The sequence below is a fragment of the Sturnira hondurensis genome, unplaced genomic scaffold (assembly GCF_014824575.4).
Source record: "Sturnira hondurensis isolate 20B ecotype Veracruz unplaced genomic scaffold, ASM1482457v3 Scaffold0009244, whole genome shotgun sequence".
Classification (NCBI taxonomy): Eukaryota; Metazoa; Chordata; class Mammalia; order Chiroptera; family Phyllostomidae; genus Sturnira; species Sturnira hondurensis.
The window spans coordinates 4,713,954-4,730,983 of NW_028081875.1; the positions used below are offsets into that span (position 1 = coordinate 4,713,954).

The 17,030-nt window shown below is 38.8% G+C and overlaps 1 protein-coding gene across 1 annotated transcript in view; it reads right to left on the reverse strand.

Moving 5' to 3' along the window:
- Window positions 1–17,030, reverse strand: part of CFAP61 (cilia and flagella associated protein 61) — a 354,812-nt gene that overhangs the window by 185,377 nt on the left and 152,405 nt on the right. Inside the window, exons 12-14 of the mRNA XM_037057020.1 lie at window positions 8,728–8,854; window positions 6,775–6,852; window positions 986–1,192 (exon numbers count right to left, since the gene is read on the reverse strand). Of these exons, the coding sequence (XP_036912915.1) occupies window positions 986–1,192; window positions 6,775–6,852; window positions 8,728–8,854 (412 nt within the window). The remainder of the gene's footprint in view (window positions 1–985; window positions 1,193–6,774; window positions 6,853–8,727; window positions 8,855–17,030) is intronic.

A 17,030-nucleotide genomic window follows, 5' to 3' on the forward strand; every position in this document is an offset into this window, starting at 1 on the left:
AGCTTGCTGGATACACCTTGGGAATCCAGCTTGAAGAGGCCCTTCCTTGCCTGCGGAACAACCAGGACACTGTATGTGAGTGTGTACATGTGTGTGTGTGCACATATACAGGATGAGGAAAAAACCTACAAAAGTAGGTTTTTGTTGTTTGTATGGAAAACAACACAATAATTAATACATAATAATACAAGAATAAAGTCTGCATTTTTTGTACTCACAACTATAAACCTACTTTTTCCCAAGCTGCATGTGTGGCTCTTCTAGGCACTGGGATACAGCTTTGAACAGACAGACAAACACCCTTACCATCATGGAAAGAGATAAAATTTTAGCTAGTGAAAAGTGCTATGAAGAGGACTAAAGCAGGATAAATAAGAGCTTGCTGTCTGCACTTGCACACATACGTTAACGTACACATATCACATATGTGTTCATTATGACAGCATTGTCTACATAAGATAACAAATATTTTGCAGTTATATAGGTATTTACTACATAAAGGTTAAATAAATATGATAAATTTCCACTTTTATCCAGCACTTTTATGTGGGTGATTATAGTGCTTATTTGGAATGCTGGGATAGCATATCAATCTTATAGGATTGAACTGATTTATCTTACGGGTTCATCACTAAAATTTCTTTGCTTGAAGAACATGAAAGAATCATTTTGGCTTTTCACTAATGTACATAAGAAATAATTTGATTTTCACACCCCTTGGAGCATTTTTGCATAGTTTTTAGTCTCTGTTGTGTGGAAAAGCCAATAAATTGTTCTACTAATTATATTGGTTGTGATTGTTTTAGCTATTCAAACTCTGGGCTTTCACTATAGTGCAAGGGCCAAACTCACTATGGCCACTTGAGATTCAGAGCCACACTATAATCAAAGTCCATCAAGCACGGAAGGAATACAATATGGCACATAACACAGATAACACGGTGAACATCTGCCGGAAAAGCTAATTACAACATTTTTTTTTTACCTCGCCTTCCCTGGAAGCTGGGTAAATAGGGTAGTAGAGACAGGACTTAAAACCCAAACGAAGAATCTCTTTCAGAAAAAACTTGGTATAGTGCCGAAAAATGGGGTTCAAGGCAAAGTGATACATGTGTCCGTGTTCTTCGTGCTGGTGGTGACTGAAGTAGATGAAATCTTCAATATTGTAATGGGATCGTATGTACTCTATATCCTAAAAAAGAGGTGAAGAAAGGACATCTAAGAATTTTAAACAAATAGCACACATTTTATGATTAAAAACTTTAAAAACTACTTTAGATATTGTATAACAGTAAGGAGTTTTTTTCTCTCCTGTGATTTACTAACTCATCTCCAATGTTAATTTTTTAAGAATTAAAAATTCTGTTTTTAAAAGTCATTTGTTTTGATAGCTTGTCTCTGGAGGATAGCTACAGAGCTTTGGAATTTGCTCCTTACAGAGAGCCATGCATCTCTGCTAGGGACCAGGCAACAGGATAGCAGCTCTTTGCCTGCAGTGGGCAAGGGGAGCACAAGCTGGTCAGCACGACTGACCAAGCACATGCAAGTTTCAGGAGCAGGACAAACACTTACCAGTGTTCTCTGGATTCATTACTATTCTCAATTCACATATTAATGTGGAAACGAGCCATCCCACAAGTCACACACTTTGACTGGCACACATGGCTGGGTTGGCCTACAATAAAAGTGTGAGGCTGGGCCTGATCCATAGGCATTCCTTAAACTTTTTATCTCTCTGAGTACAGTCATGCATTGTTTAACAACTGGGATACATTCTGAGAAATGTGTCATTAGGTAGTGTTATCATTGTGCCAACATCATAAAGCAGTTACACAAACACAGATGGTATAGCCTACTACACACATAGACTATATGGTACTGCCTGCTCCCAGGCTACAAACCTATACAGCCTGTTATTGTACAAAACATAATTAGATTAGTCAAGCACAAAAGAAAGTGATGCTATCAAGACACTCAGTAAACCTGAGATGTACAGAGCTACTGCCCATGTAACATGGCATACTGCTTTAGAGCAAACTTTATTTTTCATAAGTAGAAAGAGTACACTCTAAAATAATGATAAAAAGTAAACACATGAGCCAGTAATACTCATTTATTATCATTATCAAGTACTACGTGCTGTACATAACTGTGCTATACTTTTATATGACTGGCGGATTTGATATATAAATCTGGACCAGCATCTCCACAAACACGTGAGTGAGTAATGCATTGGGCTATAAAGTAAAACATCAGCTATAACGGTGATAGGACTTTTTCAGCTCCATTATAACCTTATGGAACCACCGTCCTATATGTGGCTAGTTACGGACCAAACGTTGTTATGTGGTGCATCATTGTACAACAATTTAAATGACTGGTGAGTGTTTACTTATAAAAGGAAATATTGGATACTATGCCCCTGCTTCTTTGGGTCCGGTTCTGATCACCAGCCTCTATTCCCTACACTGCAGGGGAGGGAAGCAGGGACTCGTCCATGTGAATTGTGCACTGGCTCATTCTGTCCTGTTTCACTTCCCAGCAGCGTATACTGTTGCGGGTTGGGGCAAACACCAGAGTGAGTGTGACTCTCTCATAACAGGGAAGTAAAAACACTTGATGTGCAGGAAAAATCAGACCATATGCAAACTGAAAAGCACCTACTTATATTTCTTTTGACTTTTGACAGTAAAATTGTCTAAAAATACACTTTCAAGAAGAGGAATTAAAAAATGCAAAGAACTTGGTTTATGCTGTGATTGGCAAAACTGGCACTAGAAAATTCAGGAAAACTGAGAATTCTGTGCCTAAGCCTCTCAATGTTCCTTGTTTTTCCAGTATCTGCCACAAAACTGAGAAGAAACAGAGTTTAGGGTAACAAAGGCAGTGGTGGTACCAAAAGGCAATTCTGGCACTGTCTGATCTTTCTGTCTGCACTGACCCTATAACTACCTGTACATCTTAAGACTTTTATTTAGTTACCAAGGAACGTTCCTCATTATAAAATAAAATGAGTAAGGCTGAAAAAATCAGTGAAAAACAAAAAGTGAAAACAAAGAGCCAATAGAGGTTATTAGCTCAAAACAGCAGATGGGCCATGCACATCTAATTTTCTTCCCATCCCAAATCCCTTAAAATTAGACAAAAAATAATTTTAAAATAACATGGGAGAGTGATGAGGGGACAAATGAATAAGGCAGTTTTACCTTAGGAGAAAACATACCAATAGGTACGTGGTCTCTACCAATAGGTTAAATCTTTCTACCTTGACTGCTGTCTGTTGCCTACCAGTACTACCTTCGAGCATCACAAGGGGAAGCCAGATGACTGATGCCCCTCGATTAGACAAAGAGGGGTAGGCAGTCCTCCCAGTGATTGGAGAGATGAATGGAGAAGCAGATATGCTCGACTGTCAAGGGTATCATGTCAGACAGCCATACTGGTAATCTAAGATGTCACTCAAGACATGGACAGGCTTTTGAGGAAAACTGGCAAATGTAAAAGACCACAACAGCAAAACATACAACTCCAGAGTAAACAGAGGATATTCAGCAAACAGAAGAAAACTAAAAAAAAATTATACTCAGTGTCCTCAGAAATACCAAAGAGGATCTTGAAGGTAACACAACAAACTGCTATGAAAAAGTAACAAGAAGGGGCCCTGGCTGGCATAGCTCAGTGGATTGAGCGCAAGCCTGTGAACCACAGCATTGCTGGTTTGATTCCCAGTCAGGGCACATGCCTGAGTTGCAGGCCAGGTCCCCAGTCTAGGGTGTGTGATAGGCAGCTGATCGATGTTTCTCTCCCTCTCTTCCCCATCTCTCTAAAATAAATAAATAAAATCTTTGGGGGAAAAAAGTAACAGGAAGGAAACAACAAAGAGACTTGGAAGTTAAATATGTAAACCCTGAAATTCCAATAGGAGCCCTGGATGATTCAATAGACTTAACTGAAGACTGAATTAGGGATCCAGAAGACAAAACTAAGAAAAATCTGGAAAAAAGTACAAGAGATTAACAAATATGAGAAGCAAGTTAAAAGATAGTAAAGGATCAATTTAAAAGGTCCAATATCCATCTAAAAAGGAATTAAAAAAAAGGAGAACAGAGAAAATGAAAGGGAAGATACAATAAAATCATAGAAGAAAGATCTTCCCAAATTCAAAGAAGGCATACAATACTTCTTGGTAAAATTTCAGAATCTCAGGTATTAAAAAACATAGAAGGAAACATACCAAAGAGAGAGAGAAAATGCAAGGAAACATATATTTATTTATATCAGATTATATTTTATCAGTGACCCTGAACTGTGGACAAGGAGAGTAAAAATATCAACATTCTGACAAGAAATAAGTTGAATAAGAATTGTATATATGGCTGAATAAGTATTCAAGTATGAGGACAAAATGAAAACTTCTTGTTTATATATGGACTCTGAGACACTGCTACCTACCATCCTCTCTAAAAGAATTACTCAAAGACATATTGAATCAAAGGGAAATGAATCTAAGAACAAGGAGAATTTGAATACATTAAAGGAGCAAAGCCATATGAACATCTTGATAAATGCCAAAAATACATTAATAAAATTCAATACTCATTCATAATAAAAATCAAACTTTTAGTAAACTAGAAATAGGACAGAACTGCCTTAACTTGATAAATAATACCTTCCAGTACATACAGCACATATTTTACTAAATGGGACAAAATGCAGAATCATTTGTATGAAAAAAAATGCACCATAAAGTACCCATTATAAACACTACTATTCAGTGTTGTTCTAAACATAAATAAAATTGGGGAAAAAGGTATAAACATTTTTAAAAGAATGTATGGCAGATTCTATGTTTCAAAATGGCATAAGAGTATCTCTCATGCCACAAGATCTCTACAGAAAGAAGTTGTCACATCAGGAGCTGAGGTCCATTTTCCCATCCCTGGAATTTGAGCACTCCCTGCAACAGCTTTGACCAGCAGAATATGGTAGAAGTTATGTTGGACCAGAAAAAGGTCAGTTGAAAAACTCCTGAAGCTAATGAGAGACTTCAAAAAGCTGACTGGACACAAGAATACAAAAATTAGTAGTTTTCCCACATACCAAAATAAACACTTTGAATGTACAATGAAAAAAAGTATCTGTCCGATCTAAACAAAACAAACAAGCAAGCAAAATTTGACCAATGACACTCAAATACAGAACAGGCTGACAGGGTCCAGAGGGGAGAAGGGAGAGAATCATAGGGGAAAAGGGGAAGGACTCACATGAACAAGTATAAAGGACACATGGACAATAACTAAGGGTGGGGGGCGGAAATGGGAGGGAGGCGGGGAGCATGGGGTGGGGGGCGGGCAGGGTTGGGAATATAAGACAGAAAGCTGTACTTGAACAAGAATTAAATTAAAAAATTATTTTAAAAAAAGTATCTATTCACAATACCTAGAAAAATATAAAACATGTAGAGATAAATCATAAATGTTCAGGACTGTACCGGAGAGGGTCTCAGCAGGAAACAATGGTATGTTCAAATTAGCATAATTGAAGTTTAACAAAAGGACTATTTACAAGGAGGGGGCAGGATGCAGAGAAACCAGTAGACAGTGTAGAAGCAACTGCATGTTATTACCACCCTGGGTTGGTGTGGGGGAAGGCAGTATCATGAGAGGTGCTGGTTCCCGGAATCCAATAAATGAGTCGTGGAGAAGAGCCTGCCTGGAAAAGATCAGGGAATTAAAGACCAGCCCCCGGCCACCCAATCTTACTCTCCTCCCTTTGTCTCACCAGTGTTCCCCATTGGTCAAACCTAACTAGAAGACAAAGGGCAAAGGCACCCATGATGCTGCCCATCAGGTTAGATTTCCTGGGTTGGAACAAGATGGAGAAAGATGGAGAGTGAACTTCCAGGGGCAAAGTATTTGATACATAAAACCTGTATGAACAAAGCCACAAAACTTTTCTCAAGGACCCAAGAATTCAACCACCACCACAACAAAAACAGGAAGTTATGTTCCTAGAAGGGAAGTCTCAATATTTCAACTGTCAATTCTTCCTAAATCATTCTACACAATCTAAATAGATGCAAATAAATTCATAACAAGCTTTACAAGGCTTGTCTGGAAGAGAAAAATGACCAAATAAAAATCATGAAAATTTAGGAAAAAAGACAAATGAGAGGAGACTCCTCTACCAGATAGCAAAGTGCATGATAATGGAATAGACACCAACAAATAAATCCCTGGAACAGAGTAGAGTAAAAATAGACACAGGCACATAGAAACTTAATAACATAAAGGTAGCATTTTAAATCAGTAGGAAAAAATGGATGACTCTGTAATAAATACTTTGGCCTAATTGACTGTGCACTAGGAAAAAATAAAATCAGATGTCCACTTGACAAAACGCACACAACACACACACATAGATGCAAGAAAAAATTTAATTAAGTGCAAGGAAAAATGTTGGAAGAGATAAATGACTAGCTATCAGTAGTATTAATCCTCTGAGGAACACAGTGGGATTTTTTTTTTAGTGGTGGGAGGTTATTTAAATTTATAGAATGTGAATGTTTTCATGTATTCTTTATAATACTTTAAACATTTTTAACTAAAATAATGAAGATTTAAAAGTGGGATACAGCATATCATGATTTATATACTTCAGAAGAAGAAGGCATTCATATTGAAGTAAAAATGAAACTTCAAAAGAGGCATTGTGTGTTACTTCATGAAATAAAGAGGCATAATAAAGGAAATTAACATTCATTTCACAATTTACCATTTCATTTCTGATCACTGCAATGCCAACAATTTGTTCTGCCACATCAGCTACAAATACCTGCAGTGGTGTTCCATCCTGAAAAGATGAATGTATTTTTTAAGATCCTTGAAAACATTGCTATTAATGTTTCTATAAGCAGTCAGTAATAGGTTTGAACCATGATCCCATAATGGTCAGACCATCTGTCCCTTACCTTTGGGCGAGGTAGTAAATTAAATGCCCTCCCAGTATTCACTTAATCTTCACTCCAACCCTGTAAGTATTATCATTATCTCTATCTCATGTATGAGCAGATAGGCTTGAAGGACTGAGTCACTTGCCAAGATCCCCAGCTAGTAAGGAATAAACCTATGATTCAAACTGTATTCCCTTGACTCAGAATCTTCCCTTAGCTCTTTATCAGTGGTTCTCAGATGTTGTGATCTCCAGACCCCTATGCCCTGATGACTCCAGAGAACTTTGGTTTATGTGTATCTATCACTCTTTCCTGTATCTTCTTTTTCTCAGTAATTAAAACTGAGAAAATTTTTCATTTTTAAATTTTTGTTTAACTTATTAATTGAAATGATTTTTTTAATTTGACAAAGATATTTAGAGAAGAATAGCATATTTTTGCTAATCTCTAATATCTGGCTTAATGGAAGACAGCTGGATTCTTGTAAGTGCTTCTATATTCAGTCTGTTGCAATATGTTATTTTGGTTGAAATATATAAAAAAACTATCTTCAAAAAGATACATAATTGGAAAGGGGAGAAGTATTTAAATAACCTTTTCAGATAATTATGGACATTCTTCTTTGATGCTCCACCAAAACTTAACAAGTGATAGTGTTTTAAAGATTAAAATTGTTAAATGTTAAAACTGAAACCATATCAATGAACTTTGTATATACTACTACATTAAAATTCATTGGTCTGTTTGGAACTTTGAATGAATCTTCTTCCTATGCAAGATTTTGTAACATCATGTATTGTTTATCTCTAAAATACTGGTTCACCAAGCTTATGTACATTTTCCAAATGTTGACTTATTTCATTACAAAATATCAAAACATCACACTTGGTAATATCACCACCAGACTTATCAGAAAATGTCTGGTAACTATTGGGAAGCTGTGAAGCTCACAATGGCAGATACTGATTTTCCAAAATTCTAATTTTTTTGAAAGCTTGGATTTTTTTCATAGGGGACAAGTGCTGTTGGCTGTTATCTTGCAGCGACAGGCTCACCTTTTTTAAGGAAAATGCCTGACAACTGCCTGAGATTGTATAACCGTATTTTGTATGCCAGCTGTTCTTTCAAGTAAAAATGGTATTCTGTGGAAATGCTGGCTGGGTCAGCAAACAACACAAACTATTGCAGAAATGTTTTTCCCTGAAACAACCAAGATGCTTCAGTCTGCAGCAGAAGAGCTTTATGTGCCCTTCTCATTTTGCCACATAGAATACTAAAATTACATGCACTCAAGGATTAAAACTTCATGATTTTACTGCTTCAAGTGAAACTGGAGCTCCATTTTCTTTTAAATTAAAATGTCTATTGAGAAATATGTAGATTCACAAGCAATTGTAAGAAAAAAATAGAGAAATTCTTTTACTCTTTGCCCAGTATCCCCTAATAGCAACATTTTGTAAAACACTACTGTAATATGACAAACAGGGAACACACATTGATGCATGTGTGTATTCAGTTCTACACAACTATATCCCTTGTGTAGATTCACGTATGCACCACCACAGTCCTTGAGGCCACCAGTGAGGAGAATAGCCTCAATTCCTTAAACCTCAGCTTCCTTCTTTTTCTTTTCTTGCTTCCATCTTACAATACTACACTGCTTCCCACCACATGATTCCCACTAAGGTCCAAGGAAACCAGGTCGAACCTACATGAATCATAATGGTCCTATAACATGAGGTAAAGAAAGCCGATCTGATCATAGCAGGACTTACAGGATCTCTGCGAGCCTCATTGTATTGCTTTAGATCCTCCAATATGCTTTTATTGAGCATGAGAGTGCTGACGAGATTTTCAACACCAGAAGTATCTGATAACTTGGCTAATCTTATATTAATGGTCCTAGGTAAAGAGAAACATGTTTTTAATATTAAAGTACCAAAAATGTATTTCCCCCCAAATGGAGGCAGAACTGCAACAGATCATATTTATGTAAGATAGTATCAATAAAATATCTTTAAGTAACATTGGGGTTTGATTAATTATTCAAGTAACTCTTTCATTGTAGTAAACCTGGAAAAGAATAAGGTAAAAGTCACTGATAATGTCATTAACTAAATTGTTCTTCAAATTTTTAAAGTTTGTTATGAAGTTAAGAAATTACATTAAACCTGAACTGGCTTTATAGCTCTTAATTCTTAATAATTTTATCTTTGATTTTGTATTTTTACATGAAGTCAAGTAAGACATGGAACAGGTCCAGGTGCTTGGAGCTTTGGCTCACGTGTAGTACCCACCTCCCACCATCATTCTATGATGGATTCTCTCCTATCTGTTCCCTGCTCCTGACACACTGGGTCCTACAGTGCCTCCCCAACCCGTGTCATGACTGCTGGTCACCTTCTGCTAAAAGTGACAATTGGGTTGCATGCACAGGGGAGGCCCATAATTAACCACCATGCTCTTCCCTCAATAGAATCCTGGATGCAGGAATGGGAAGGATAAAGGGCCAGGATGTCCATGGAATCTCTACTCACAGCATGGTGATGACTGTCCCCATCTGGGACAGGCAGTACCACCAAGTGTTCAGCTGACAACTGAGCATGGACATCTTGCCCACTCACCCCCACCCATGTACTTTGTGAACCGCAGTGAAGAATTTGCTAGCCATGGGGGATGTGTGTTAGAGTGGTGGAAGCATGGGAAGGGGAGATGACCTACCCATTTAGACTAGAGCCCCACATTTTCATTTTGTAATGGGCCCAACATATTATTTAGCTGGTCTTGCACTGAACATTCTCAGTCAGTCAGTTATTATTACTAGTTTGGACAGTGCTATTCTTACTAATATTAATAAAGTAAAATGTTCTAACCTACTTTTAACTGTAGTGATTATTTGTGCTTAAATTTTAGTGTATGCTCCCATACTATGGATAAAGTAGCATATTTGCAAAGAACAATCTACATCTACAATTCACTTATTAAAGATAAAAATTAATATTACCTTAATGTTTATGAGCAATTTTTAAGTGAAGAATAACAACTCAGTTCTGATATATCCATCTTACACCAAAATCTGGTTCAGATGGATTAAAGATGTAAACATGAGAAACAAGACCACAAAAGTACTAGGAAAATACCCGAGGGAACTAAAAACATATATCCATATAAAACCTTGTTCATGACTGTTCATAGCAGCATTATTTATAATAATAACCCAAAAGGCAGAAAGAACCCAAATGTCCATCAACTTCTAAAAAACCCAAATGTCCATCAACTTCCAAAAAACAAAATGTGCTCTACCAAGATAATGGAATAGTATTCAGCCATTAAAGGAAATGAAGTGCTGACATATGCCACAACATGGATGAACCTTGAAGACATTTATGCTAAGTGAAAGAAACCACATACAAAGGCCATACATTATATAATTCCATTCATATGAATGTTCAGAGTAGGCAAATTTATAGACAAAAAATAAATTAGCTGCTGCTGAGGCTGGGGGAGCAGTGGGAGGAGAAAAGAATAAAAATGGATGCCAGTCTGCAAAAGACTGGCAAGTTGATTGGTTAAAAATGTTCCTGGTCCTTTTTAAGCCCAAGATATAGTCCAAGCTTAACAAAGGCAAGCTCGCTCTCTCTCTCATTCTCTCTTGCTTGCTAATGCATGCTCGCCCATGTGCTTATGTATTCTTTCTCTGTGGCAGCCATGGTGGCCCAGCAGCCACATGGACTCCAAGAATGAGCCTGATACAATAACATCACAGCCAGGAATATGTTAGCCGGATGGGGACAGAGGCAGAACTGGACTAAGCTTTGATATGGACTGAACCAATGGTACAGAACTTCTGGACCCTGGCCTTTCCTCTGGGTTTGATGAAGACAAGGCTGGACTTCCTTCACAGTAGAACTGAGTTGAATCTGGTAAAGTTTTTTGTGTTTGCTCCAGCTCTGATATATCTTAACATCATAACTCATCTTCCCATTTCTGGTCCCTGTAATGCTTTCCTCATGACACTGCAAGGACTCAGTAAATACCTGTTAAATGAGTGAATTATGCAGCTTGACTATCGATTGCCAGAGACTATTTCAGTAAGACTGTGCATAACATATGTTATGCACAGTCTTACTGAAGTGCATAAGCATATAACATGTTTACATGTCTCTACTGCACTATCCTTTGCTTTCTGGGACATGGCATCTTTTCCCCCTAGTAAGGCTTAAAGCTCAGACCATATCATAGTCCACTCTGAAAGGCCAGCCCTTTTCTTAGCCCAAAGTAGTGCTCAATACCTGTTTAAGTGGATATGGGTGCTGTTCTAGTGTCAGGTGTCACAAAAATGTAAACATCGTTTCACCAGTTTTTCCAAGGAAATCTATTTCCAATCAGGGAACACAACCATTTTATTTTGTGTTATACTGTGAAACTCTCATCTCTGCTACTTATAATTATCAAAGCAGAACACTTCACAATTTTCATTTGTTCCTACACTTCCAGGGGGAGGAATGGGAAGTAGCAATATGTTTGTACCCTACTCTAAAGCTACACTGTTCAATATGGGAGTCACACCTGGCTACTGAGCACCTGAAAGCTGAGAGCATCTCTGAATTAAGATGAGCAGCATGTAAATAATACCCATTAGAGAGGGGAGAGAATTTCAGGGGAAAGGGGGAAGGATTCACATAAACTAGTATAAAGGACACATGGAGAACAACTAAGGGGGGTGGAATTGGGAGGGAGGTGGGGAGCACGGCGGGGGGGGGGCTGGGATGGGAGTGGGGGATGGAAAACTGTACTTGAACAAGAATTATAAAAAAGAAAAAATACATCAAAAATACCCATTAAATTATGAAGACTTTGTACAAAAAATAATGTAAAATACCTCTGATACTTTTTTATACTGATTGCATGTTGAAACAATATTTTGGATACAAAGGGGTTAATTAATAAATATTATAATTAACTTCACCTACTTTTTTATTCTTTAATTAATGTGGCTATTAGAACATTTAAAATTACATATGTAGCTAACTCTGCATTTCACACAACAAGGCTGCTATTGCCTAGCAGTTGCCTCTGAGAGGTGTTTTTCAATCGCTTTTTGCTCAGTTCAAAAAGGAGAATATAGCCTTGGCTCCTGTGGCTCAGCCGGTTGGAGGGTCATCCTGTAACTGAAAGGTTGTGGATTCAATTCCCAGTCAGGGCACATACTAAAGCTGTGGGTTCGATCCCTGTTCTGGGCACATAAGTTCCCTGGTCCTGGGGCATATGATTCCATCCAGGTACATATGATCCCCCTCCAGGTACGTAAGAGAGGCAACCAATTGATGCTGCTCTCACCCATCAATGTTTCTCTCTCTCCCTTTCTCTCTCTTTAAAGAAGCAATGAGAGGATAGAGGCGTAATCACTTAGTAGCCCACTATGGGCTTCAAAGGTCTCTACATTGGAGCGGGAACTCTAGAAACTGACTTTTGTCTTGGTCTTGCGGAGGAAGACCATGAGCTTTGGGACAGGGATCTTCCATTCTCTGAGATCACACAGAACCTGAATAAAACTTATTTCCTTATACGCTAGCATCTGCCTCACCAGTTTGGCTTTTGGAGCAACACATGGCCAAACCTCTGCTTTTTTGTTTGGTAACACTATCTCACTCATCCTGCAACCACTGAGGAAGCACCGGTGAGAAGGGGTCAACATGGAAGAGACAAATCAAACAGGGCCCGCTTTCTATTTAACCAGCACTGCCCTTGAATTCTTACTTCACCCTGTGCGTTAATAAATTCTCCAGTTACATATGCCAATTTGATGGGTTTCTACCACTTGTCAGCAAAGGAATCCTACACAATATTCAAGCTTCGTAAAGAAAATTTCCAAAATTTAGGCAATTCAAAAGAGAAAATTAAAAATAATGAATGATGCTGCCCTTGCCAGTTGGTGAAGCATTGTCTCGTACATAAAAAGGTTAAGGGTTTGACTCCTAGTCAGGGCACACACCTAGGCTGCAGGTTTGATCCCCGGTCAGGGTGCACCTGGGATGCAATTAATCTATGTTTCTCTCTCACACTGATGTTTCTCTCAGACACTCTCCTCCCCATTCCTCCCTCTCTAAAATCATTCAGAAATATTTACTTGGGTAATGATTAAAAAAAATTCATGGATGATGCTCACAATAATGTTACAGGGCAGGTTCCCTGGATAGCAGCCTCATGTAGGTTTCTGCATACAGAGGTTTATGAGGGTGAGCATTTGGGATGCTCCACATCTATGGGGATGACAGAAGCAGTAGAGGGCAGAGGAAGACATTGGTCTAGAAGCAGTGTTGTCATAACAAATGCCCAGCTAATCCCACAGGGTGTTCCGGCCCTGAGAAGGCCGTTAAGAGTTGTCCCTCCTTGAGACAGAGAGCTGTATGCTCTCTATCCTGCTTCTGTTCCCACTTCCCACACATAGACTAGTCATAGGATGCATGCTGCCCTTGGAAAGGGCCTTCACATCATTCCAGGAGAGTTTCTTTTGTGGGGGAACTAGCTTCAAGCTGTTGGTACTCACACATCCTGCGGTTGGAAAATGAATTCTTCAGTCCTGAACCAAATAGGCCAGTTTGGAGCACTACAGCATCCATTACATCTGTACATCTCCTTTTAGTATACTTAATAATTCATGTTTTCCCTCTCTTTGAAAATTTGGGTTTTATTTAAGTGCAAAACAGCAGTTTTATATATTGGCATGTTTTTAGGCTAAAATTGCATTTTGAGCATTTTCATCATTAAATATTTTTTATCCATTAAGTTTTTTAGTATATTTTATTGATTATGCTATTACAGTTGTCCCCATTTTCTCCTCCCCTTTATTCCCCTCCACCCTACAACACCCCCATCCATCCACCAGCATTTTGGCCACTCCTTAATTCGTGCCCATGGGTCACATGCATATGTTCTTTGGCTTCTCCATTTCCTATACTATTCTTAACCTCGTGCTATCCATTTTGTATCTACCAATTACACTTCTTATTCCCCATACCTTCCCCCCACTCTCCCTCTTCCTGCACTGAGTGAATAACCCTCCATGTGATCTCCATTTCTGTGATTCTGTTCCTATACTAGTTCTTTGCTTAGTTTGTATTTGTTTTTTTGGTTTTTTTAGGTTCTGGTGTTGATAGTTGTGTTTGTTGTCAGTGCGGCTGCTAGTCCGTCCCTGATTGACAATGCCAAGTACTCCATAGGCTGGCAGCGGCATCACTTCTTAGATGTCTGTGACCCTGACTGGTTGAAAATCAACTGCACCAATAGCTACATGTGTCGGGGCAATGTGCATGAAAGTGGAGGGCAGGTTGTCCTACTTGGGCCACTCCTTGTTCTCCATGTACAACCCGTTCTTCCTGGCGCTCTATCTCCAAGCCAGGATGAAGGTGGACTGGGCGGGGCTGCTGCATCCCGCACTGCAGTTCGGACTGATCGCCATGTCCGTCCACATGGGCCTCTCCCACATGTCTGGCTATAAACACCACTGGAGTGACATGCTGACCAGCCTCATCCAAGGTGTGCTGGTGGCTGTGTCATTGTGTACTGTCAGACTTCTTCAAGGAGAGGAATTCTGCTTCAAAAGACAGGAAAGAGGAGGACTCTCACACCACACTGAACGAGACACCCACCTGCCCCAAGGGGAACCACTACAGGAACACGCACCAACCGTGAAACCCTTTGGCTTTCTGAGGACGCCCTGGGATGAGGGGCATCTCCATCGCAGGTGGGCCTGTGTGGATGCTGCTGCTGCACCTGCCGCTCACTGCACCTGTGTGCACAACCACCTGACAATAGGGCTCTAACCGCTCTCAGTTCACGAAGAAACTTCAAGCCTTTCACTAAAACAACACCCCACTGTACATTTTTATTAAAAATGTAACCCTTATGTAAAAAAAGAAAAAAATAGAGATTTTCCGCATCCTGAAACATGATAAAAATCGATCTTCATTCATACTCCTTGTCCAGCACTGAACATTCTTTACAATTTACTGTTCATGGTTTTAATCTTCTTCTATTCCTTAGATAAGTCCTTTCAACATTTCATATAACAAGTAAGGGCTTGGTGATGATGAACTCCTTTAACTTGACCTTGTCTGTGAAGCACTTTATCTACCCTTCCATTCTAAATGAAAGCTTTGCTGAATAGAGTAATCTTGGATGGCATCCTTGTCTTTCATGACTTCAATACATCTTTCCAACCCTTTTTTGCCTGTACTGTTTCTTTTGAGAAATCAGCTGATAGTCTTCTGGGAACTCCTTTGTAGGCAACTGTCTCCTTTTCTCTTGCTGCTTCTAAGATTTTCTCTTCATCTTCAATCTTGGCTAAGGTAATGATGATGTGCCTTGGTGTATTTCTCCTTGGATCCAATTTATTTGGGACTCTCTGAGCTTCCCGAACTTCTTGGAGGTCTATTTACTTCACTAGATTGGGAAAGTTCTCCTTCATTATTTGTTCAAATAAATTTTCAATTTCTTGGTCTTCTCTTTCTGGCACCCCTATGATTCGAATGTTTGAAGATTTTAAGTTATCTCAGAGATTCCTAAGCCTCTCCTCATGTTTTTTTTAAATTTTTTTTGCAGTCTTTATTTATTTATTAATATATTTTATTGATTATACCATTATACTTGTTGTTCTATGCCCCCCTTCATTCTCCTCCACCCTGCACACCCCTTCCCCCACCATACCACCCCTTTAGTTTATGACCACGTGTCTCAAGATCATTAGATTCTATATTTCCCCTACTATTCTTGCCCTCCCCCCTATCTATTTTCTATCTGCTGTCTATGCTATTTTCTGTACCTTCTCCCCTCTTCTCCTCCTCCCACTCCCCTGTTGCTAACCCTCCATGTGTTCTTCATTTCTATGGTTCTGCTCCTTATCTAGCTGTCCTCTTGGTTTGCTTTTGTTTTAGGTGTGGTTGTTGATAACTGTGAGTTTTCTGTCCTCATAAGTAACAGGCACGAACAGTCCAAAATATGGCTCAAGAAGAACTCAAAGCCCCAGAGCCAATAACTCTAAGCGACTGAGAAATAGCGAACCTCTCAGATGCACAGTTCAAAACACTGGTTGTCAGGATACTCACAGAACTGGTTGATTATAGTCACAAATTAGAGGAACATATGACGGCTAAACTAATAGAAATGAAGAGAAATGCACAGGAAACCAATAGTGATAGAAAGGAAACTGGGACTCAAATCAATGGAGTGGACCAGAAGGAAGAACGAAACATCCAACCAGAAAAGAATAAAGAAACAATTAAAAAAATGAGGAGAGGCTTAGGAACCTCCAGGACATCTTTAAACATTCCAACATCTGAATTATAGGGGTACCAGAAGGGGAAAAGAAACAGCTATGAGTGTAAAACATATTTGAACAAATAATAAAGGAGAACTTCCCCAATCTGGCAAACAAAATACACTTCCAGAAATCCAGGAAGCTCAGAGAGTCCCAAAAAAGTTGGACCCAAGAAGGAACACACCAAGGCACATCATAATTACACTGCCCAAGATGAAAATGAAGGAGAGAATCCTAGAAGCAGCAAGAGATAAGGGGACAGTCACCTACAAAGGAGTTCCCATAAGACTGTGAGCGGATTTCTCAGAAGAGACCTTACAGGCAAGAAGGGGCTAGAAAGAAGTATTCCAAGTCATGAAATCCAAAGACCTACATCCAAGATTGCTTTATCCAGCAAAGCTTTCATTTAGAATGGAAGGACAGATAAAGTGCTTCTCAGACAAGATCAAGTTAAAGAGGTTCATCATCACCAAGCCCTTATTATATGAAATGTTAAAGGGACTTATATAAGAAAAAGAAGATGAAAAATATGAACAGTGAAAGGTCATTTTTAAAAATTGTTGTTTCTTCATTGTGTTCTGATTGGATGTTTATTTCTTCCTTCTGCTCCAAATCATTGATTTGAGTCCTGGTTTCCTTCCCTTCACTGTTTGTTCCCTGTATATTTTCATTTCTTTCACTTCATTTCCTCCTTCATTTTGTGACCTAATTCAATCATTTCTGTGAGCATCCTGATTTCCAGTGTTTGGAACTCTGCAT